Raw genomic sequence first — 26,208 nt, 5'->3', positions numbered from 1 at the left:
TAGTGCTAGCTACAAATGGATATTATTTTGAGATTCAAGCATGAAGGTACAAGTGTTGCCTGGCTAATTGTTTGGCTGGTTGGTTGGCCAGCCATACCATGCCAGCTAGACCCCCATATTTTTCTTTGTTTTTTATATTTTTGGTTTCTGGCTAATTAAACAAATGCAACTGATCTGATAATAGATCCCATTACTTTGGTAGGTGGGGAATAACTCTCTCAGCTGTTTCTATAACTCCCATAGGCTTATATAGGAAGTAGCTCAGATACTTCTGTCTAGACCCTAGATTCTCCAGGTAGATGAAGGTCCTAGTAGGTATAGTATGTCAAGAATGACATTTTTTGTATTTATTTAAAAAAAACTAACTGCCATGTCCTGCACTGCATTATATTACTGAATTTCACAGCCCTGGGTAGATCGTAGAAATATTCAGCAGGATGAGGCTTTCTTGGACATAGTAGCTCATCATGCCAGTCATGTTGCGTAAGAATCTGCTGCGTAATACTGAGGTTAGAGAGAGAGTAAATGTGGAACTTATTTGGAAGGGAAACAAGTTTCTGTTTTCCAAAATCTACCACTTGTTGGTTAATTGTAAAATGAAGAAATGTGTTTTAGAGGGTGCAACCTCCAAACAAAAAGCATGAGGATGATGAAAAGTAGAAGATGCAGTCTTCAATGTGCAAACTTTATTCAACCATCATAAAAAGCACATGAACAATTCAGCCATTGACATCTTACAACATCAAGTCACTCAACCTGGCCCATTCACCCAACTAGATTCACTGGGTCATCACAAGTCAGTAAAGTATCACCCTTTATGAACAGGAGCAATAACCACATACCCATGTCCTGATAGGATATCATTGTACTGTGGATCAAACCAGCAAAGGAACTATGGAAGGTGGTATGTAGACTTATACAACCATTTTTGTTGCATTAATCATAAAAAATGATAATAAAAGGAGTTTTATGACCAAAAACACTTATCCCTTATCTGCAGGATAGGCAGTGTCTGAATGCTGTGACCCCCAGTGATCCCAAGAATGGTGCCCCCGAATGCCCCATGTATACAAAGCTGTGATGAGCATGCACAATGACCACTCATGTCTATAGGGAGGAGGGGTATTTGCCACATGCATTAATCTCTGTCTGTATTATAGACATGAATAGAGTGGTGGTCAAGAATGCACACATGGGGCATTTGAGGGTGCTGTTCTCTGGATTGCCAGGGGTCCCAGCTATCTGGCATCCAGCAGTCAAACATTTATTCCCTATCTACTGTTTTGAGTATACACCTCCTATGCCAATTTACATTTCTTCGTGGTTCCAGACTACAAACAGTCATGTGCAACTCCCTTCTCTCTACTCCCTCTATGGTTATAAAAGAAGAAGAAGCAGAGGAAGTGGAGCAACATGTAACTGTTTGTAGTCTGGAAGCATGTAGACACATAGGTCTGCATAGGAGCTATAGACACAAAATAGTAGTAGATTTTTAGTCAAGATTATAGGTACAGTTGCTTCATTTTTTTATTTTAGATGCATTAAATAATGCAAAACTGTGTACTTTTGACCTCACAGATTGCAAATCATGAATACAGGCAGTATGAATTGTGAGGTCCAAGCAGTTTGGGAAGCTAAGCCTGGGTTGTAGAAGAAGACATGTCCTTGATCTTGTATGAATGGTGTTGCAGATATAGAAGAAAGGCCAACCAATATGGAGACAATAGATTGGGCACATCACTGGGGAGTCTCTGATGGTCCAAGACAATCTAAATCCATTAGAAGTAACCACATTCTTGACTTGGTTACTATGCTCTGGACATCTTTATGGGTCACAGATAAACTCGACGGAGGTCACTGGGGGATGTGATTGTATTACACTGAGGACAAAGTTTCTTCGATCCCTGTAAAAAGGAGAAAAATGTCACTTCCTTATATTATATTAAGGAGCATATCTATTATATTGGTGTAGATCTTGAGTTACATCAAGTTTCTAGTCACATCCAAAGCAAAACAACACTCCGCAGACTTCAACATCACCTACAGCCTAGCTCTACCTGTGTAGCTGTCATGTGACTTCCCACAATGCACTGTAACAGAGTACTAAAGTCTGAAATATAGTATAAGATGGAACATAACAAGATTTAGTTCTTACCAGTGCCCTCAACCAACAGCCCTCACAGTGAATGTGCCAGCATTGGATAGAGGTGACGGGTATGCTGTAGGCATCCTGCATGATAAAATGGGACAAAAACAAAATGAAGGAACTGTGTGGCACTACTACTATGAAGAAAACCTTGTCTGGTTGGGTTAATGCCAATATAGTTTTCATCAGTCATGCCTGTTGTACTGTGGTTTAAACTACCAAGGACAGGCAACTATTGCCCAAAGCCAACATCAAACATTGGTTGAAGATTGGTCCATTGTCAACTTACCAAGCAAATGTGGCAGGTGTGAGTATTTTTCAGTTTCTCAGTAAGCTCTTGAATCTTCTCTCGAAGAGCTTCCATACTTTCTTCACTGGAAGTAGTAAAACGACATGGACGTTGTTTTTGTAAGTATCATATACCTACAGCATATTAGATATACTACACATATCATATGAAGATTGGAAACTATTTGGGAAAAAATGTGGGTCCACAAAGAGTAGTCCTATCCTCAGAAGAGATACAGTTATTTATGTACTATTTTAACAGATAGATGCCATTTAAAAAGGGTAAGGTTAGGATTGATAGTATTGTGTACTTACAATTGGCTACATGACTAATTCTTGACCAAGAAACCACACTATGTGTGGTCATCTTAAGATCTAGGCAGACCACAATGACCTCAAATTCTTGAGATGTACTCTCCGATAACTGGTTTTAATTTTCCAAACATGAAGGATTTAACTGACCACCAAAAAAACGGAATATAACCTCTATGTTCTAACATGGGCAATATTGTTCTAACAAAACAATATTTCCAAAAATTGGTTGGGTTTCTTCATGCAACTTCATAATGCATATTCAACTTCAATAGATCTTTACATCCATAGGCTTATTATGATAATGGTCCTGAATGATCCCACCATTTTACTTTGGAATCCGAATTACATCAATTGGTCAAAATGTTCAGGTCTAGAGACCACATTGGCAGATAACTGAGAACAACTGACCTTGCATGTGAAGAAGCTGGGGTCTCCTCACTATCGGAGTCTTCACTGTGACTGGGTGAGCTAATCCCTGGAGATCCCCTACAACCTGTACGTAAGACAAGAAGGAATCTGGTAAAATCAGTATAAACTCTACTACTTCTATAGGCTAAGATATATCAAACTGTCATCATTTTCCAAATAAGATGCTTTATCTTTAGATTCAAGATTTGTAGGCTTTGACCAGGGTGTGCAATGCTTCTTTTTGTGTTACCCTTTAATTGGTCGAACATTTGGCTAAGGGACAAAATAAATTAGCAATTTTAGATTTGACTATCCACAATCAGATATTGTGTACCCTGCTATTTTTAAGCCACACTATCATTTCAAAATGGCTGATCCTGTAGTTCTTGGGTGGACCAGCTCAACTCTAGGAGTCATTAGTTGGCTAATTATTGAGGTTCCTCATAGAGCACTGTTTTAATACATGCTCAAAAGGTTCATTGGTTATAAAGACAACTCCTAATAGATCGCCTGGAGATCATAGAGTAGGGGTTCCCAACACATAGTAACATAGTATGTTAGGCTGAATGAAGCCAATGTCCATTTAGTTCAGCCTGTTTCTGCCCCCCCCCCCTCCTGTTTATCCAGAGGGAGACAAAAAAAAAACAATGAGGCAGATGCCAATTTAGCTACTTTGGAGGACAAAATTCCTTCCCGACTCCATAATGGCAGTTAGAATAATCCCAGGATCAACGTTTGAGTTCTATCCAACTCCAAGACCCCGATCAACAACCCCGCTGGTCACCTAATATCTATATCCTGTAATATCATAGCGCTCTAAAAAAATGTCTAGTACCCTCTTAACCCCTTTGTGACGAAGCCTGTTTGCACCTTAGTGACGGAGCCAAATTTTGGAAATCAGACATGCGTCATTCAACGTAGCATAACTCCGTAAAGGCTTTACATATCCAAGTGATTCTGACATTGTTTTTTCGCCACATGTTTTACTTCATTTAGGTGGTAAAAAGAGACCGATATAATTTGTGTATATTTATTAAAAGTACCAATATTAGAAAAATTTTGAAAAAATTATCATTTTTTCACATTTTCAACCGTAATATCTCAAATATGTTCAAACATACTGTACAAATTTTTGATAAGATATATATTTCCATCTGTTTACTTTATTCTGAATGCACACTTGAAAAACTTTTGTGTTTTCTTTAACCATTTAGAGGACATACAAATTTAACATTACTTTTCAGCATTTTGAGGAGCACTTTGTTTTCCTCCACCAAGCCAAGTTTGCAAAGGCTCATGAGTGTCAGAATAATAGATACCCCCACAAATGATGCCATTTTAAAAACTACACCCCTTAATGTATTCACTGAGGGCTGTCATGAGTATTTTGACCCTACCAGTTTTTTTCAGGAATTAATTCAATTTAGAGGAGAAAAAAATAAAATTTCATATTTTTGCAAATATGTCATTTTAAAGACATATTTTTTTCCTATAGTGCCCATGAAAATGAGGATTTACACCCCAAAATGGATACCCTGTTTCTCCCGTGTTCAGAAATATACCCATTGTGGCCCTAATGTTATGTCTGTATGCACAACGGGGCCCAAAACGAAAGGAGTAGTCGGTGGTTTTCAGAACAGAAATTTTCCTTGAAGGCGTTTTAAGCCCCATAGCACTTTTGTAGAGCTCGTGAGCGGCCAAAACCAAAGAGAAACCCCACAAGTGACCCCATTTTGAAAACTAGATCCCTTAACGAATTTATCTAGGGGTGTACTGCCCATTTTGACCACACAGTTTTTGAATGAATTCAAGCAAAGCAAAAGGAAAAAATTGTGATTTTCGTTTTTTTGTCAATTCTTTCATTTTAAAAACAGCTTTTTTTTCTACAGCACACACATGAATGAAGACTTGCACCCCAAAATGGATACCCCTGTTTCTCCCGTGTTCAGAGACATACCTATTGTGGCCCTAATCTTATGTCTGGATGCACAACGGGGCCCAAAACAAAAGGAGTAGTCGGTGGCTTTCAGAACAGAAACTTAGCATGAAGGTGATTTAGGCCCCATTGCCCACTTGTAGAGCCCTTGAGCGGCCAAAACGACAGAGAACCCCCACAAATGACCCTATTTTAAAAACTAGACCCCTTAACGAATGAATCTAGGGGTGTACTGTGCATTTTTACACTACAATTTTTGAATAAATCTAAGCAAAGCAGTAGGAAAAAAATTACAATTTTCATTTTTTTGGCAGTTGTATCAATTTAAAAACTGGTTTTTTTTGTACAGCACACATAGGAATGAAGACTTTCACCCCCAAATGGATACCCCTGTTTGTCCCATGTTCAGAACCATACCCCTAGTGGCCCTAATCTACTTAAAGGACACATGGCTAGGCCTTTAATGGAAGGAGCACCCGTTGGATTTCAGGGTGCAACGGAATAAATTCCAGGCCCCATTGCCCACTTATAGAGCCATTGAGCGTCCAAAACGATAAAGAACCCCCTCAAATGACGCCATTTTAAAAACTAGACCCCTTAACGAATTCATCTAGGGGTGTACTGCGTATTTTGACCCCACAGTATTTGAATAAATCTAAGCAAAGCAGAAGGAAAAAATTACGATTTTCATTTTTTTGGCAGTTGTATCAATTTAAAAACTGTGTTTTTTTGTATAGCACACAAATGAATGAAGACATTCACCTCAAAATGGATACCCCTGTTTGTCCCGAGTTCAGAAATATACCCCTTGTGGCCCTAATCTACTTTCAGGAAACATGGCAAGGCCTGTAATGGAGGGAACACCCGTTGGATTGCAGGGTACAACTGAATAAATGCCAGGACCCATTGCCCACTAGTACGGAATAAAAATTGACACCTTAAAAAAATCTCCCCCCCCCCCTCCCCCACACACTCCACGCCCTTTTCGGCTTTCCCCAAATCTTAGATAAAAGTAATAATGTGAACTGTGTAGTATTTCCAAAGACAGGGGTACTTACGGAGGCTGGTTGGGATGGGTACATGGGGCAATAAAACTGGGTATCCCCCTTCCTCTCATGCTTTTTGTGCGGTATTTGGGTATGGGGTGTAAAAAGTGGCGCTCTGTGAGTCTCCGTAATCTCGCTGAGGTGCGGCGGTCTCACACAGAAGGCGCTCAACAAGCTGCTCCTGGAACTGCATGAAGGCGAGCGTTCCCAGGGCTTCTTGTAAAATACATATTACAGGTAGCGGTCTGAATAACGCCGGGCTCACGCAGCCGTAGGTGGAATCTGCTAGCGGAGGCCCGCAGCGGATCCCAGCTGTGAGCCTGGCTGTGACCCTGCGTATGGCCGCGTAATGTACTGCACATAACTGCCTACTCACACAGGCGGTCATGCGCAGTTTTGTTTGTATTTCCCGCACCGTCGCTTAGCGGTGACGCTGATACTCGCAGCCCGTACACAACGTAGTTGCATATGGGCTGTGGGTATATCCACGACCATGGAGCATAATGGGCTCTATGCTGCGGATATCCGCGGTAAAATAGAACCTGCTGCGTTCTCTTTTCTGCGAATGGATTACACAATTCTAACCCACTAATGTGAGCGGAATTGTGTAATCCAATGCGATTGATCCGCGTATTACCGCATCGGTGAGGGGAGATGAACCTTCACCTTTTTTTTACTTTTACGTGAATGCCATTATCCATTGGATAACGGCGAACACGTGATCAGGAATTGCTCACCGCGGCCCCCCGTGAAATCTCCAGGCTCTCGGCTCAGTTCTGTAGCCAGGAGCAGGGAGATTTTAAATTACCACAGCTTTTGGCGACATGCGCGTGCGCAGAAGCTGGAGTAAGGTCCGCGGATAAATCCGCGGGCCTTAGGTATGTCATTTCATCCTCCCTCACGGAGGGAAGCTTTTTTTACTTTTTACATTGGATGACAGTGATCATGTCCCCAGTGACATCCCTCTGCTCCTGGCTACACATGGCAGCCAGGAGCAGAGGGATTTTAAATTTCCCGGGGGTTGGGGCCCCTCTGTGCACGCGCCCGATGTCAATCATCGGGCACGCATGCGCAGAAGGGGACTCTGGTCCCAGAAGACCGGGACACTGCTGAGGACCTGGGGTGAGTATTTTCATCTTCCCTCATGGATCCGATCCATGAGGGGAGGTGAAGCTTTACTTTTTAAAAAACTTTTTAAACTTTTTCGCGATCACCGCTATCCAATGGATAGCGGCGATCGCGTGCCCGGGGACCGCTCACAGCAGTCCCCGCTAACACCTCCTGGTTCTCGGCTACCTTCAGGAGCCGGGAGCCAGGAGATTTTAAATTTGCCGGGGGCTCCCGGGCTTCTGCACATGCGCGTGACGTCATCGTCAGGCGCGCATGTGCAGAAGGCTGGCGGCGGGTCCGGGAGGACCAGATCTCCGGGGGACACCGCCGACAAGCCGGGTGAGTATTTTCAGCTGCCCTGATGGATCCGATCCATCAGGGCAGCTGAATATCTAACTTTTTACACCTTTTTACTTTTTTGCGATCGGCGCTATCCATTGGATACCGCCGATCGCAATGCCACGGGGGGAATGCCCGCATCCTGGGATGACAGCTCCATGCTGTCGGCTACCTGCGGGCACCGACAGCATGGAGCTGTCACGTCCTCAGGCAGGTGGGCATTAATCCAAAGAGAATGCATAAAACTACGTCCTCTAGGATTAAAGCCCACTTACTGAGGACATAGTTTCCCGATGGGGCAGTCGTTAAGGGGTTAAACTCCTCTACCGATTTTGTCATCACCACGTCCTTAGGCACAGAGTTCCACAGGATACCTTCCATAAGCCACAATAGACAAAAGTTTTGTTTGAATTTTTGCCATTTAACATGACATTTTTCCTAAAGTAGCCAAATAAGACAACCCCTTGAAAAGTTGGGGTTCATGCAGTTGGACTCATGGCAATTAGCTGATGAGACAACCCCTTAAAGGTGCCACAGTAGACCCAATGCCCTTTGTTTGAATAATTACATATATTCCACAGAAATGTATAGATAATATCGATATCAGTTCTGGACTCTGAAGTTTTGTGCATAAGACATTCACAGAAACTATGACCATTTTATAGGAAACTAATTTGCATGTAAAGACATTTTTGAGGTTTGAGAAAAACACAGGAAAACATATGCAAAGTGAGTTTACATTCTTCCTATGGTGCCCTGATTAACCTTGAACTGGTAACAACAATCTTTAAAAGCAGAACTTTGCCCTTCTAAGATCACAACAAGTCATGACCATAATAGTACTCTCAAAACTGAGGATTATGCGTAGATAGTACGCCACAGGAAGCAGAAGTGGAACTTCTCATTGTACCAGGAGGACCTTGGACCCCCATATGAAATACTAGCAACATTTCTTTGATATTGCACGCATCATATAATTAGAGAAGATCATTAAAAGGACCCTGTACATCGCATGAAGGCATTCCAACACGTCTGAAGATCTCTTTGAGTAATCTTGTTAGAATTGCTTGTTATATTTGCCTACAATGTCAAAGTCTTAATACTTATCACAGCTCTTGCTCACCTGTTCCATGGGAAGATACTTTCTCGGGGCTCCGCACTTCATCATCCCAGCGATTTTCCTCTGCGGCTTCACTGTCTGCTGCACCCCCTCTCAGAGGCTGTGACGAGACAGGAAATAATAAGTGAACTATAAACAGCCTTAGGTCAGGTTCAACCATACATTGGCCTTTGAAGCTTCAAACATGGTGGGTCATCCCACTGACTTGATCCATTCAGTCACATTGAGCTTGACAAGTCACGTGTCTTTGCTCATTCTGAGCAAAATTAGATACAGTTTTGCAGTTCAGCGGTTCGCGGTTCAATGCGTTTCACTGTAAGTGGTACAGCTTATCAGGAACCGTGGCTTCAATATTAGGTATGATGGTAAGGATACCAGTGAAAAAGGATAGCACCAAAAAAGAAAGTAAAAGTGTCAGCAATTCCCCAATAATGGGAGAGAAGGAGTTGCTGACACTTTTACTTTCTTTTTTGGTGCTATCCTTTTTTACTGGTATCCTTACAATCATACCTAATATTGAAGCCACAGTTCCTGATGAGCTGTACCACTTAGTGAAACGCCTTGAACCGCGAACCGCTGAACTGCAAAACTGCATCTAACCGCTAAGAACAAAGGCGCATCTCCTCAGTCAGTAAGGTAGATTGCTAGTCGATACTTCTAATTTTTTCAGTCTAACATCTGGGTTAATATATCTTCCCAGATGTCGAATTTATGCAACAAGTCTATCTATAGGTTTTGTTTTGTTTTTCTATTATACCTTCATTGGGAAATTAGCCTGAGGGGTACATTATTCCCCACATTTGTGGGTTATTGTGAATTACTGACCCCCAATTACTCCCATATACTGCTGCGCCTCCATGAACACAGTTTTGTGACCGTGTGGCGAGGTATTCTGTGTTTGTCCTAGCCCTATATAAAAAATATTTTTTAACGTATTATCAATAAAATTAGGTTTTAGCATAGTTACGTCTATTCTGTGAAGGGCTTCTAAATACTTATAGACTGTTTCTGCCTCTGTGAAGTATGTACACCATGGGGACCCAGTGTTGGCTGGAGGTGGTTCGCAGTGGAATGGAATCTGGATTAGATCTCATGGATCTTTCCAAGTGTTGACTAGGTAGACCAGATCATTCATTCCTAGTGATTTACAGCTTGCAGTGCCCTATGTCAGTGTGACCCACCATGTGTCTAGTCATCCAACTGGGTTTAAGAATGTTGTGAAAACGACATCCTCGTGGCTTCTGACATAAAGGGGTTTTCCAGCAATCTTGTGTGAATCTATGTGTGAATCAGCTGGTAATTGATAGTCATTAAGATATCCATACATATATAAACTAAATTGTCCACCTACCTCCTCAATATTCAGCCGAGTTCTCTTACACCTCCCAGCCCTTGCTGTATACAAAATATCAAATTAGGAAATACAAGATAAGAGTAATATCCTCATAAATCAACTTTACAGTAATCACGCATGATAAGTAGGAGTCATTGCTACAATCATCGATACGTCATCTATAAACTTTACCCACAAGTCTGGGCAGTAATTTATATAGCTACATTTTTAGGCCTCATGTCCACGGAGAAAATCAGGCCCGCTACGGATTCTCCATGGAGAAATCGCAGCAGGTCCCTTCTGCCCCGCGGACATAATGCTAAAAAATAAGAATAAATAAGAATAAACTCACCTCTCGCCCGCTCCGGATCTTCCCTTCGCAGCGGCGTCATCTTCTCTGCGTCGCGGACTGATCTTCTTTCTTCGGCACCCCGAAGAAAAAAGATTCTGCCACGACGGAGAGAAGATGGTGCCGCGGCGAAGGGAAGAACCGGAGTGGGTGAGTAAATTCTGGTTTTTGTCTCCCGCGGATCCAGACGGCTTCCATAGGCTTCAATAGAAGCCCGCGGGAGCCGTCCCCGCGGGAGACCCGCACAAAAATGGAGCATGGTCCAGATTTTTTCATGCTCCATCTTTTTTTAAATCACTTTTATTGACCATACGTGGGTATTTATCTACCCGCGGGTGGTCAATGCATCCCTATGGGGTGCGGATCCGCGGACAGGAGAAGAGTTAAAATCCGCTGCGGATTTTAATTCTTCTTTTGCCCGTGGACATGAGGCCTTAAGCTATTTCTATTGTATATTATGTTAAACAGACTGTTTTCAATCTCCTATACTGAAAAAGAGTTATTCACTGTAAAATCTGTATATATATATATATGGAATATTTTACTTTGTAACTGATTTGAGCAAGTACAGCATATTACTTCCAGAAATGTTTGGATATTTTCTTGAAGTAAAGCAATAGTTTTACTTAAAGGGGTTGTCTGATCCAATTTGACATGGAGCCAGCCCAGTATTCAAATGTTTGCTTCAAATTTGAATTCTGAGGCCATCAGCAATTAGTATCTTGCCATACATTTCCACTGCAATGGTCCCTTTTTGATATCTCATTTGCCATTAATGGAGCATAGTACAAGGGTAATTTTAGTGATACAACTGCTTTAATTTTGTAAGAAAAATAGTTTATAATTAGAGATGAGCGAGTATAATCGCTAAGGCACATTACTCGAGCGAGTAGTGCTTTAGCCGAGTATCCTCCCGGCTCGTCTCTAAAGATTCGGGGGCCGGCGCGGGTGACAGGTGAGTTGCGGCGGGGAGCGGGAAGGGGGGAGAGAGGCAGAGAGAGATCTCCCCTCCATTCCTCCCCGCTCTCCCCCGCCGCTCCCCGCCCCTGAATCTTTAGAGATGAGCAGGAAGATACTCGGCTAAGGCACTACTCGCTGGAGTAATGTGTCTTAGCAAGTATACTTGCTCATCTCTACTTATAAAGTATTAATCTGAACATCACCAGTGGTAGTAAGAAAGAATCTTTGTGCCCATCTGTGGCCCAATGTACTAAAACTTTTCCTCTAAATCAGTCAGGAGTAGCTATGATTCCTACTTCATACAAACCACTATCCCCACATTTTGTAAACCATACTAACCATAAACCATCTACCTCAATTCAGTTTGGAAGAGCTCATAGTGCATTTATCGCAACATTTCGCAGATTACTTTGGATACAAAGTAGATATGGTATAAAATTAAGGTCCAAACATATGTAATGATCTTGATATGATGAGTGATCTTACCTCCTAAGCGTTCTTCTCTGTTCCACTTAATCTGCTGAAAAACCTGGAAATACAGAGAGGGAGGGGGATGAGGGTTATGTAAAACATATACATGAAACGAATCAGTGATCGAAGGCAAAAAGCTGACACTATGTATACATATACCTCGATCTGCAAACAATCTATTGTGTCTTGGGACAATCTGACCAGCCGCTGTTTCCTTTCAGGAGGTATAAGGATGGATTGGATTGTAACATGCTTTATGTATCCCCATAAGATAAGCAGCCGGGTAGCCAGCCTCAGCTTGCCAAAGATACATTTTTGTGGTGATTCCAGTCTACTTTATGTCTATGGGCAACTGGGTTTTCACATGGTTTTTAATTACTAAAGGTGATTCCTCATCCATTGCCAGTGTTTGCTGGAGTACCTTGGGCCCGACTTAAGAAATGATCTTCAGGACTAAGCACTTCTCATCATTGTAGACACCACCGAAGGTGATTGGGTGATACGAAATCCCAACAGCAAGTAGCTCATTGAACTTTTCAGTTTTGGATAAATGTAAAAGTTCTTGGGACTTTTTGGATGAGAACCTAGGTCAACCTACAGCAGACATCAATGTATAATTAATAGACTATTATGGTTCTAAAATGCACTTTGGTTTACCTGTTGCCTATCTAACTTTTGTCCATCTTCTGAGGTCATCAGTGGGGAGTCACTGCGGATGTCTCGTCCTTGTTGTGGGGACTACCGGAAAATGTGGATACAATTATGGTCATTAAAAAAATATGACAAAAAAGCAAAAGGCTAATTGGTAAGAAAGATGTCTGAATTATTATTACCACCACCTGGATGAAATTGCTTGAGGATTCTGCTGTGCTGTCAAGTTCACTGCAAAAATTTACCAAAAAAATTAATAATTGTGCCAAAACTAGGAAAATCTAGATAGAGTTGCCATAGAGTCCTTAAAGTTGAAGAGCGACCCCTGTCACAATTGTTATGAAGGCCATATTGGTTATAACCCGAAATTCTATTGGGAAGTGTTAGCTGGGTCTTTCAATTTCCCATTTCCAAGCTGTCAACTTTTTTAAGACCGTTGGCTCAATACCATCACACCAACTGGAGAAGAATTCTTACGACCTCTTTTGAAACCCTAAATTGTATACTGAGAGGTTGGTAGAAGCCATTCGTTAATAACATGCAGTACTCTAGAAGACCACAACGGAAGAAAACGACAAAGACAATCCTAAAACTCGTGCGTGAATACTTAAAGATTATTAAGAAATACACCTAATAGGCCAACTTGAGACCATCTTTGGTTTATTTAATAGAATACATTTAGGTTTTACCTGTCAGATAGATGAACTAATTGTTTCATTTCATGTTGTAGATGTTGTGAGAGCTCCTCTTTCTGGAGATGTTTATGACACAGAGGGCACAACAGAGGTAATGGTAGGGGACTCTTCTTATCTGCAAGGAATGTATACAAGCTGACTACAATATTACATTTTTACTTAGATTGAAAAGTCAATGCAAACATAGATGTCCAAGGGAAGAGAGGAGGCATCTGAAATAGAAAAATCAAATATGAGGCAGCACCCAAATCATACCAGAGAGAGAACGAGAGGGATATGGGATAGCCCATATCTATACATGCGTTCGCCACAAAGATAAGGGATATCTTTCTCAGTAAAGCCAAATTTGTATATAAAAATGTTCTTGAAAGGGACTAGACATAGCTCGGGCAGACTTCGCTTCCTCAGGGTTGGGGTTGACCTTCGAGGACCACCAACAGTGAACACCAACCTGAGAGCATTTCAAATCAAGAGACCTTTCGTCTGCACAATCTCTGTAGTTCCAGTGATTAGATTCATAGGAGCCTCAGACTGCCCTTCAAAAAAGGCATAAAAGTAATTGCTCCTTTAAATATAATACTTGGTTCTACCACCTTAATCTGTAATTATTTGTCTTTCTTGAAGGTCATTTTTGAGGGATTCTAGGTAGGCTTTAGACATGTACAGCTCATTTGAGGCCTTGTGACATTATCTTTATGGCGTCCAAGTAAAGGACCATTTAGACACAATGATTATTGCTCAAAAGATGTCTTTTGAGCGACTTTTGAGCGATAATCGTTGTGTCATTTACACCTTGCACTCCGGAGGATGCAGAGAACAAGCGGGGGGCTGCTTGTTCTCTGCATCCAGCCGAGCGCTCTGAGCGGGGGATGCAGAAGAAAAGCAGGGTTTTCCTGCTTGTCTTCTGCATCCAGCTGTTTTTTGCATGGAGCGCCTGGCTGTTATACAGCCGAGCGCTCCGTGTGGGGTATGGAGAACGTAGCTGGATGGCTGCGTTCTTTATACCCTGCCTGTCATCAGGGAGCAGGATACAGCTGAAACAATAGTATCAGCTGTATCCTGCTGTGAATCCCTGAGAAGGCTCATTGTTGTCTTTCAGCACGCTGAAAGACAATGATGAGCGATGGTCTAACGAAAACTGCACAATGTCAGTGCAGTTACACACAACGATTATCGCTCAAAAGACGGCTTATTTTTGAGCGTTAATCATTGTGTCTAAATGGGCCTTCAGAATACTGACCAGATCATTCTAAAATGGTAAATAAATGCTGCATATTTCTTCTAAAATACTTTTGATTACGGTCTAGTCATAGATTGACCAGATTTCCATTCCTCTGCATTGGGGTTCACCTGCATGGTGGTCCTCCTCTCCATTGGTGCCACAACAGTAGGAATAGTTTCCGCAACCCATTTCTCCTACAATGGATGGGAGGGTGGTAAACAATGAAGAATTGTTATGACATACACCAGTATTACCTATAGTGGTTACATGTTTACTAGAGCCTCTTCAATCCTAATGAACTCCCCAAAATGTGAAACAAAGTAATGATGAGTTCTTGGACATGTATCAAATGTTTGTGATGGCCAGCATTCCTACCCACTGATCCCTTGCCTTAGTTCTCGCTCTATGGATGTGGGCAGGGAACAAGGACCATAGAGAAAGGCAGAAAATTGCACCAACAAAAAAATACTAATTATTTTTGAAAAAAAGAACATTCCTGAACACTTGGTGGGAAGGGGCAGGAGTTATAGGCGTATAGGCCAGGCCGAGTAAGGTCATGTGTCACTATTGTGTATCAGGCTGGTGCGACAATGCAGACATCGTAAGAAAAGGAGAGGGGGCACTCTCTTGTGCTGCATGAGAAAGGCTTCTCTATTTCCATAGTGTCCAGGAAGGACAATAGAGTGTGTGAGAGATAAACCCAGGATAAATTGTCCATATACAATGGGTTAGGAGTCTCTGTGTGAGGCAAGGACTATTGTCATGGAGGACAGGCTGAGTAATGATGTCTCAGCCACACACACTGATTCAGCGTGAATTGCTCATTTTCCGCTTAGCTGGAGGTTGCACTCCCAGAATCACCTAACACCCTGTTTATACCCCCTCAGCCCCCTCCTGCCTGCTATTAGTGTCAGGAGCAATTAGCACTGCATGGGGGGTATGACCTCTCATGACATCGGACCCCAACCCTGAATACATTCCACTTCTATGGGGCAAGCACAGAGGGGATCGAACTATCTATCTCATATCTATCTATCTATCTATCTATCTATCTATCTATCTATCTATCTATCTATCTATCTCATATCTATCTATCTATCTCATATCTATCTATCTATCTATCTCATATCTATCTATCTATCTCATATCTATCTATCTATCTATCTCATATCTATCTATCTATCTATCTATCTCATATCTATATATCTATCTCATATCTATCTATCTATCTCATATCTATCTATCTACCTATCTCATATCTATCTATCTATCTATCTATCTATCTCATATCTATATATCTCTCGATCACACATGTTACAAATGCTAACTGAACACTTAATGTGTTAATTGCACAGTTTTAGCAAACTTTAACCTGGCTTTTTTTCAATTTTTTTTTTTGTGTTAAATGTCAATTTGAAGTTTGCTACAGTCATATATTTAACACATTAAATGGTCACGACATTCTGGGACAACGTGTGTTAATATACTAGGTAATATGTGATAACTACCATAAATGAAAATTACTTTATTCACCTAAAATGAAATTTTTGCGTGCAAGAATTCTTCCAATGCTGCCGACTAGGGGTTTCCCTTTTTTCTAATTTGCTGTTGACTGCCTGCTGTCAGGTAATGTCCGTCTTTAGTAACAGAAATAACAAGACAGAACACAGAAAGTGGACAAGTGAGATGACTCATGCTGCCCATTATAGTCTATGGGGAGAAGAGTGAAGGATAAAGGAGGAGGGAGAGAATCAGAAACTCAGATGTGGCCACTGAAGCCAATTTTGAGTTATCTACTGTGTTATAACTACTGGAGTCACATCTCCACTGCTCAATACTTTTCTAGTGTCCTCCCTAATTATGTTATTCCCCTGTGTGTGCTGAAGACAGTTAGGAAGCAGAATCTACTGTTTCCTTGATGTGCGATGTATAGAACACAGCATAACAACTAGTTTATACTTTCCAGCTCGAGGAGGACAGAAAATCAGACATAAAGCCTGTAGATGGGAAAGACTGGTGATAAATACATGATATAGGTCATATAATGATCAGATATAGTGTTATTCTTCATGTGCACACACGGCAGGTTATAACAGCTGGACCTTGGCGTGTCAGGCAAGAAACATCAGAGAACAAACACCCTCCAACCATTGCTGGAAGAACACAAGCTAGTGCAACAGCATTAGGGCCTGGGGAATATTTTCATAGCATTCTCTGGCTCTCTCATCCAAGTGGGAGATAGATAGATAGATAGATAGATAGATAGATAGATAGATAGATAGATAGATAGATAGATAGATAGATAGATAGATAGATAGAAGATAGATATGAGATAGATATGAGATAGATAGATAGGAGATGGATAGATAGATAGATAGATAGATAGATAGATAGATAGGTAGATAGATAGATAGATAGATATGAGATAGATAGATAGATAAATAGGAGATGGATGGATGGATAGATAGATATGAGAGAGATAGATATGAGATAGATAGATAAATAGATATGAGATAGATAGATAGATAGATATGAGATAGATAGATAGGAGATGGATAGATAGATAGGAGATGGATAGATAGATAGATGGGTAGATAGGAGATGGATAGATATAAGATAGATAGATAGATAGATAGATAGATAGATAGATAGATAGATAGATAGATAGATAGATAGATAGATAGATAGGAGATAGATATGAGATAGATAGATAGATAGATAGATAGATAGATAGATAGATAGATAGATAGGAGATGGATAGATAGATAGATAAATATGAGATAGATAGGAGATGGATAGATAGATAGATAAATAGGAGATGGATGGATGGATAGATAGATATGAGAGAGATAGATATGAGATAGATAGATAGATAGATAGATAAATAGATATGAGATAGATAGATAGATAGATAGATAGATAGATAGATAGATAGATAGATAGATAGATAGATAGATATGAGATAGATAGGAGATGGATAGATAGATAGATAAATATGAGATAGATAGGAGATGGATAGATAGATAGATGGGTAGGGTAGATAGGAGATGGATAGATATGAGATAGATAGATAGATAGATAGATAGATAGATATGAGATAGATAGATAGATAGATAGATAGATATGAGATAAATAGATAGATAGATATGAGATAGAGAGATAGATAGATATGAGATAAATAGATAGATAGATATGAGATAGATAGGAGATGGATGGATGGATGGATGGATAGATAGATAGATAGATAGATATGAGATAGATAGATGGATAGATAGATATGAGATAGATAGACGGATAGATTTGAGATATATAGATTTGAAATAGATCGATAGATAATAAGTGTGTAACAAGTGACTGTATACAGGCAGTGGTTACAGGTGTGTGTAATTATCACAGTTATTGCCCCCTTGTTTCCTGCAGGAGGTCATTCTCTGTACATTAAATCTCCATGAGAAAGGGAGGGGTCTCTAGTAGCTGTATGCAGGGAAATGGGATCAGGGTCCAGGTCTGGGATGAATGTGAGGCCAGGGCAGACCTCACCGCCCCTCCCCCACCATCCAATGTTTGTTTTTCATCTTTATTCCCCCTTCTCACTTTCTCCTTAGTCCTGTCTTTTCCTCTCCTTTTCATGGCTTCTCCTAATCTCTCTCTGTCCTTTGTCCCTTCTCTCCTGGGAGCCTTTGTGCAGCATCTGGCCAACTGGTGACTTCTTAACCCTTTCCCCTCCCAATATATCCATAGAGACCCCTCTGCTTTTCCCTCTCCCTAGTGTGACACTGAATACATTCAACACATTAACAATGCATTCATTAAGAAGTGCTCAGTGGTTAAAGCTCCTACAGACTGTGATATTCTCTGCCATAACAATTTGTAAGGGCTGTGATACAATGTAACATCACATGCTGAGAGGCAGATAGATAGATAGATAGATAGATAGATAGATAGATAGATAGATAGATAGATAGATAGATAGATAGATAGATAGATATGAGATAGATACTTGTGATTTTTCTGGGCTTAGGAGCCTAGTTATCATTGCAACTCCTGTGTCTTCAAATTAGGAGCCAAGCTTTCATAGCTCATTAATGGATATTTTTAAAGGTTCCAAAGTTTCACATTTCATCATATTGATGACATATACCTCTTACCTCTCTTGTGAGAACTTGTTCTCAGTTTTGGGGAGCTCCGGTGAGATGTTGGAGGTATCACTGGTCCAGTAGACACATGAGAAGCTTCCAGTCCTGACTCCACTGGAAGGTAATGTAGCTGTGGAGGCTCTGAGTCTCCCTTCAGCCTTTTAGGGTTCAGAAACCCAGCTTGAAGTCTTTCCACACTATCAGGAAGGCGAAAAGTAGCAAAAGGATGCAGGGCACTATATCCTAAAACTCCTACTCCTCCACGGTCCAGACGTGGATGTCCGTATTGATGAGAAAGAGAAAGAAGCTGAGGGGCACAGGCAGAATTCAAATGTTCTTGTGGTGGGTATATTAGAGGGTATGCCGGGCTCAAATAAGTCATCTGTGGGGGTTTATCCATACTAATTGGTACTGTATAATGGGGAGGTTGTTGTGTCACCCCCAGTGGACCTTCTGCAGAGGTGGCCATCACCAAGAGTGCTTGAGATGTCAGTGGGTTAATCAGGCCCGGAGTGCTCTCCATTGTAGAAAACTTAAGAATCCTTTCAAAGAAAGAAAACACAGATTAATTTAAAATAAATAAAAATAAATCTTATTTGTATAGTGCCAATTTATTTATTGCCCCCCACCAAGCTAGGTACTCATTTTTCTGACCTCGGAAGGATGGAAGACTAAGTCAACCTTGAGCTGGCTACCTAAACCTTGTGGGGATTGAACTTGCAACCTTTAGATCATGAGCAAGAGTTTAGGACTGCATTTCTGCTGCCTTCACAGATTATAATCCCCATGGATGGGCAGTGCTACAATTCATGGGCAAGGTAGCCATTTTGATCCCTTTACACAAGCAGACAGACAATTGAATAATGACAGCATTTGGCAGGTGAGATTACCCTGTAGGCACACTTTAGCCCATTGTGTGGCCATTACTAAAGCAGATTATTGTTCCTACAAAAGGAAACATTTCAAATCAAAGGACTTTACCATGGCATGATGTCTGTAGTTATTGCTATCAGACCTATGGAAGCCACAACTAGTCCTTGAGAAGAAACATTTCGATATACAGTGATTGACCTCTTAGACACAATATCTGAATCTAGCACCTTAATTCATAATAATTGATACCAAGACCAGACATTTGTGTTATTAACGTTTTGTTTTAGTCAGGAATTTATAGTTCCTTCAAAAAAATATATGTTCTGAGGCACTCAACACCATGATACTATCACCACTAAGAGTTCCTCCACTTCAATAAGCAATAATCGATGCCAAAGGTGTCCTATAAGTCTTTCACATGCTTTTTAAGGTATTCTAGGTGGGTTCTTATGCAAGAGCTGTTAATTTCAGGTCTTACCACATCATCTCTCTGAGGTCCAAGACAGAATATTGACTAGATCATTCCAAATGGTACATTGTTCTTCCTCAACTGTGCTTACGATCGTGGTATTGCTGCATAACCAAATTTTGGTTCCGTTTAGGGGAAGGACACTAGACATTCATGATATGAACTTTTTGGTAAAGAAATCATGGTTCCTTCAAAAATTCCACATTCCGAGGCACCTAATGCTATCACATTAGGACCCTGAAGAGCTGGCTCCATATTCCTACTGTAACATGATGAAGGCATGATCTAAGTGGTCAGTTCTAGGGATATTCCTGAAGAATATTTTGTGAGTGATCTCCATGACATTGGTGAAATTTTATCATGCTGGTTCCTGCTGGAAAGATTTGCAATATCTTCAAGATTTCTTGATAGAGACCAAGAACCTACTTTTCATAATGGTCTGGAGACTTAAGTACATTTTTTTCTGCTTACAGAATGAACACTAGATATTCATGTTGTGAATTTTTGGGTTTAGTAAAGAACTCATGGTTCCTTCAAAATTGCCAAGTACTGAGACCTCAACACTATCAAACTCCCAACACCAAGAGATGGCATCAAGTTTTTATTGTGCCATGGTGTGGGCATAATGTAGCTGAGGTCAGATCTAAAGATATTCCTCAAGATTGTTTTGTGAGTGAACTTTGTGATGGAGTAATTTTGTCAAGCTGGTTCCTGGTAAAGGAAGCCAAACCAAATATAGGTAATAGGCACAAACAGTCTAGATGCCTTCTTTTCCAAATAATATATCAATAGCCGCAAAGAGATGAAATATAATAAATATAGATGAAATAAACATAACCCTTACTCAGTATTCTTTGAAACAAAACAGCTTCTCGTCCACAAAAAATGAAAGCATAAATATAAGCAAAAATAATAAAGAAACTGGAACAATCTCACCAAGTTGCAGGATTTTTTTGAAGGTGTGTCCAACCCCCTGTGAGTCAATTTATATGGTGGTCCATCATGGTCCAAGTACTCCAAAACAAAGCTTAAGGGACATATGTCTGACCCAAGTACACACTAAAACACAGGCTACCTGAACCTTAAGACTTACTAGAGGGTGGCTGCCCTAAAAATGGAGATCATGTTTGAAGCCTGTTGCTTTCAATGGAATGCCCCAAACAATCCTTATAATGTCCCAACACATTTCATCCTTCTCTCTAAGTGCTGATCAGTGAATAGATTACATCAATGTGTAATTTATTCCCTGATGAGCCATTTGAGATAAGCATGAAATACAATGGGCGCTATAGGGATTGTTTAGGACATTCTATTGAAAGAGGCACATTGTGGGTGCAATCACCCTTTTTAGGGTGCTCACCCTGCGGTAGGTCTTAGGGTTCAAATAGCCTGCGTTCTAGGTTATAGTAAAGTCAGACAAATATTCCTTATGCCCCAATTTTGGAATACTTGGATATGTACGGACCACCATATGTATTGCCTGCCGTTGGTTTTACCCCCCTTTGAAAAAAACTGTAACTTGACATAGTAAGATAATATGTTAGGCCGAAAAAAGACATATGTTCATCCACTTAAGCATATTCCCCCTCCTCTGGTTAATCCAGAGGAAGACAAAAAAACACAATAAGGTAGAAGCTTATTTTTCCCATTTAGAGGAAGAAATTCCTTCCTGGTTCCAATCTGGCAATCGCAATAATCCTTGGATCAACAACCCTTCTGAAGTAATTAGTAACTATAATATATAATATTGTATTGTTCAAGAAAGGCATCCAATCCCCTCTTAAACTCTTTTAGTAAGTTCACCATCACCACATCCTCAGGCAGAGAGAGTTCCATAGTCTCACTGCTCTTACAGTAAAGAACCCCCTTCTAGATCAGTGTAGAGACCTTCTTTCTTCTAGTTGTAGAGGGCGCCCCCTTGTTACAGTCACAGTCATGGGTATAAATAGATGATGAGAGAGATCTCTGTATTGTCCTCTGATATATTTATATATAATTATTTAATCCCCCCTCAGCCGTCTTTTTTCTAAAGTAAATAAGCCCAATTTTGATATATTGAGTATTGTAAACCGCCGATTCCATTTATTACTTTGTGAGATTGTTTCCTTCTTGTTTTCGTTTATATTTATGTTTGCATTTCTTTGTGGATGAGTATAAAGTATACTGAGCCAGGCCGGGCTCACACGCGTGTGCGACAAAACGCTACATGTATAACGCAGCATTTTACAGCGGTGTGAGCCGGGGTATCACCGTGTACGGCAGCGATGTTTGACTGTGTATGACAGTGTATCTCACACACGCTTCCTGGTTACATTGTTTTAAATTTCTCGCTCCATTGCTTAGCAACATTGAGAATAAACACCGCACCATAGAGAACAAGAGGGCTCTATCGCACTTAATGCGCGGTAAAATAGAACATGCTGCTTTCTTTTTTACACACATATTATACGCAATGAAAACATGCCAGTGTGAGTGGATTCAATGAAAATATATTTATTTGAAATGCCACAGTCTACGCGCGTACATCATGCGCAATACACAATTGAAGTAGACTCATGTGAGCCTGGGCTAAAGCTTAGGTTTTACTATATCTATATTTATTACATCTCATCTTTTTGTTGCTACTGACATGCTGAGTCCTACTCTAAAGGTTATCTACTAGAGATGAGCGAACGTACTCGGCCACGCCCCTTTTTCGCCCGAGTACCGCGATTTTCGAGTACTTCCGTACTCGGGCGAAAATATTCAGGGGGGCGCCGTGGGTGAGTTGGGGGCTGCAGTGGGGAGTGGGGGGGGAGGGTGAGAGAGAGGGCTCCCCCCTGTTCCCCGCTGCTACCCCCGCGCCGCCACGCCTCCCCCCGCCCCCCGGCGCCCCCCGAATCTTTTCACCCGAGTACTGAAGTACTCGAAAATCGCGGTGCTCGATCGAGTAATTACTCGAAACGAGTACATTCGCTCATCTCTATTATCTACATCTCTAAGTTTTTTAACTTCAGGAGTCCATCTTCATTGAAGTTTGATGGAGTCCGATGACCTTACAAAAGTGTTACTGATCCTTTCCTGATGTTTTCAACAATTCTTTCCTTGTGTCTACAGGATATTCCTTTAAATATGGCATTTTCTATTATCTAAAGGGGGCACATAATTTTTCACATGGTCATTGGTCACATTTTTGTTAGGTAAATCCACTAATAATTAAAAAACAACTATTATGGGATTACTCTAGTATTTTATTATTATGTCTATTATATTTTTAACATAAGGGGGAAAATACTTTATTCATTTGTAAATCCGTCACCAATGAATATAATAAACTTCCTAAAGGACACATGGTTTCTAATGAGCTACCGAAAATAAACATTCTATCCAAGGTTCAGGCTGTTACATCATGGTTTGTCCAGATACACATACATGTATACCGCATTTCCATGTATTTCACACCAATATTACACTGTGATGACAACCTCACACTAATATACATAATGAAACCTGGTGAGAAAGAGTCAGCGATCTCCAGTGGAAGATGAGGTCATGGTGCTGAGAGTGAAAACTGCTTCACTGTGCAACAGGATGTCTCTGCACCTCTACATGTGCTATTGTTAAAGTGCACAGAATGGCAAAACCCATTCTGTGCGGTATTGTCGGAGTGAATCACATGGCACTACTCCTCTCATCATGCAATGTTATTGAATTCCCTTATGTAATAATTACTAGGCATAGTGTGATACTCTCTTAGCCATTTGAGGACCAACGGATACATTTGTCCCATTGTTTTAAACTCATTTCAATTCAATTACAATTAAATACGGTCCTGAAAGGGTTAAAATCCTACAATACTATCTTCCCTTAATTTCTTACACCTCTAGTTTATAAATACGGGTTGCGAAAGAGAAGTGTGAGACTCTGTATCTGTGACTCAATTAGGAATAAAAGAGAACAAATATTGTACTTGAATAGACTTTCCAAGGAACCGAAGAAACCTATTTCCATACTTCCTTTACGATTACACAACATGCTTCTAATATAATGATTCCGAGATCTATCTGCTTATTACGCCTGTACTAATCACTTCCAATAAGTCTGACCTGTTATTTCTGGCATGAATTGCAAAACGCTATACAAAATACACCTGTGCATCTATGTGGATATATCTAAAGCAAAAAGGCAAATGAAAAGAATATTGCATTCCTTTGGGGCCTAGTTAAAAACTAAGTAAGCTGGTCCATTTACGGAACTAACTTGGAAATGTATAGCTGTTAATAGGTTTATAATTAATTTATAATAAACATGCAAGGTAATAATAAAAATCTAAAAGATCTCAAATACATTTTCAAATTAAAAACTGAGTCCATTACAAATTACATTTTTTATACTTACAATAGAAGATTTAGATCATTTAAGAATATATGAAAATATCTGCCCATAAATCATTGGACGAGGGAATTTTTAAAGTTTTGATATTCAAGATTACTTTAAATATGAATTACACATTTTGTATTCGTTATTAATTATCATTTAAAGACTATGGAAAAACTTAATATATGTGATAGATAATGTGAAAAATTTGCATTCGTGCTTAATTTAGCTTAAAAGTTATTTACATAGAAATGTTCCATTTATAAAATAACGTCTATAGAAATGTGATAGATTTAAATTAAAATTACATAGAATCTGATTGATATAAAATTTACATCCATTTCAAGATCTAAACAAGTAAAGTTTTTGCAAAATTTAAAAATTAAGAGATATTTACACAGTAATTTAAGAAAATTTGGGTTTTTGAAGGTAATAGAAATTTATGAATAGATTTTAAAATAAACAAGTCTAAGTATTTAATTATTTAAATTAGTTCCCTTTTTTAGAGACTGCCATGTAGATTTCTTTTTTTATGTTTAGCTCATAGAGATAAGAAGATACTTGGATAACTTTGTGCTGATAAATTTAGATTACAGGAGAGGAATATGTAAATTATTAATTTAAAAAACATTTACAAAAGTGATGCAAAAATGTCAATGTTTTAAATGGTCACAATAATAAGCTATTGTAAGGCTTAATTAAAGTTTTATAACTTTGTAATTCAATGGAAGAATTAGAAACAATTCCAAAAGGAGGACAATAGTCTCTGCAAATTTTCATCAGCAAATCTTAGGGAAAATCCCTGAATTAATCAATGGGTTATTGAGTCATCCACTGAAAATAAAAGTAAAGAATAGTGACATAAACCAAATACAATAAAACAAGCAAGTCGTACATTTTTACATTCTTATTGATTTAAATATTTTTTGTGAATATTAAATTGAAAATATGAAGTAAAACATTAAAAATCATTAAGCAAATAAGCAGAATTCCACCTGTTTAGCTAACATCAGTTTTATGACACAACGGACTGGACAAGCTGTTACCAGTGTATCTATCGTAAAGGGATGATTACACGGGAGCGCGAGAATCTGAATGATGGTTATGTGTAAAAGGACTCTATCTCATATACATCTATCTATCTATTTAACTATGCATCACACTCTGATGGGTCCCAGTTTCTTGGGTATTGCGATAGAAAGATAGATAGATAGATAGATAGATAGATAGATAGATAGATAGATAGATAGATAGATAGATAGATAGATAGATAGATATGAGATAGATAGATAGATATGAGATAGATAGATAGATAGATATGAGATAGATAGATATGAGATAGATAGATAGATAGATATGAGATCGATAGATAGCAGATAGATATGCGATAGATAGATAGATAGATAGATAGATAGATATGAGATAGATAGATAGATAGATAGATAGATATGAGATAGATAGATAGATAGATAGATATGAGATAGATAGATATGAGATAGATAGATAGATAGATAGATAGGCAAATCTCCAAATAGCCATCCTTAAAAAACTCAGTAATGATCTATGCAAGACTTGAACCTTCAAGATGGAACGTTAAAATGGACCTTCAATTTCGCTATATCCTAAGAATATTCCTCTCTTTCTGTGAGAAGACTTCGTCCATGCAAAGCCATTTCTTGCCACAATTTTGTGAGTAGTTGTCTTAAAAAGAATTAATTATAATAGATAGATAGACAGATAGAAAATGATAACTTATAGTCATTATCTTTATTTGACACTCACCACCACAGTTCTGCTGACTCTGTTCCTTGGGTCTTCTAGGGGACTTTAATGAACTTTTGAGATCTATCAACAATGTTTTGTGGCCCACATTGTGAAGTCTTGGAATCTTTCTTATCTTCACTGATGACTACTCCTATTCTCCTGGTTTTTGCTCCCGTTCCACTTTGCAGTTTCACTGGTGACTCTTCTGTTTTCTGTGGGGC

General features: G+C 39.7%; 1 protein-coding gene across 1 annotated transcript; it reads right to left on the bottom strand.

The window, feature by feature from the left end:
• Positions 1-683: 683 nt before the first annotated feature.
• On the bottom strand, positions 684-26,208 carry LOC136612975 (E3 ubiquitin-protein ligase Rnf220-like). The gene is made up of 12 exons (XM_066593755.1): positions 26,006-26,208; positions 18,538-19,067; positions 13,162-13,282; positions 12,655-12,703; positions 12,479-12,559; positions 11,837-11,879; positions 10,060-10,103; positions 8,712-8,808; positions 3,158-3,242; positions 2,436-2,520; positions 2,156-2,230; positions 684-1,904 (listed from the first exon to the last, which is right to left on the bottom strand). The coding sequence occupies exons 2-12, from the start codon at positions 19,046-19,048 to the stop codon at positions 1,833-1,835; spliced, it is 1,263 nt and encodes a 420-aa protein (XP_066449852.1). The 5' UTR covers positions 19,049-19,067; positions 26,006-26,208; the 3' UTR covers positions 684-1,832.

Source organism: Eleutherodactylus coqui, chromosome 2, assembly GCF_035609145.1.
Source record: "Eleutherodactylus coqui strain aEleCoq1 chromosome 2, aEleCoq1.hap1, whole genome shotgun sequence".
Taxonomy (NCBI): Eukaryota; Metazoa; Chordata; class Amphibia; order Anura; family Eleutherodactylidae; genus Eleutherodactylus; species Eleutherodactylus coqui.
This window is presented reverse-complemented; position numbering and strand designations above follow the sequence as displayed.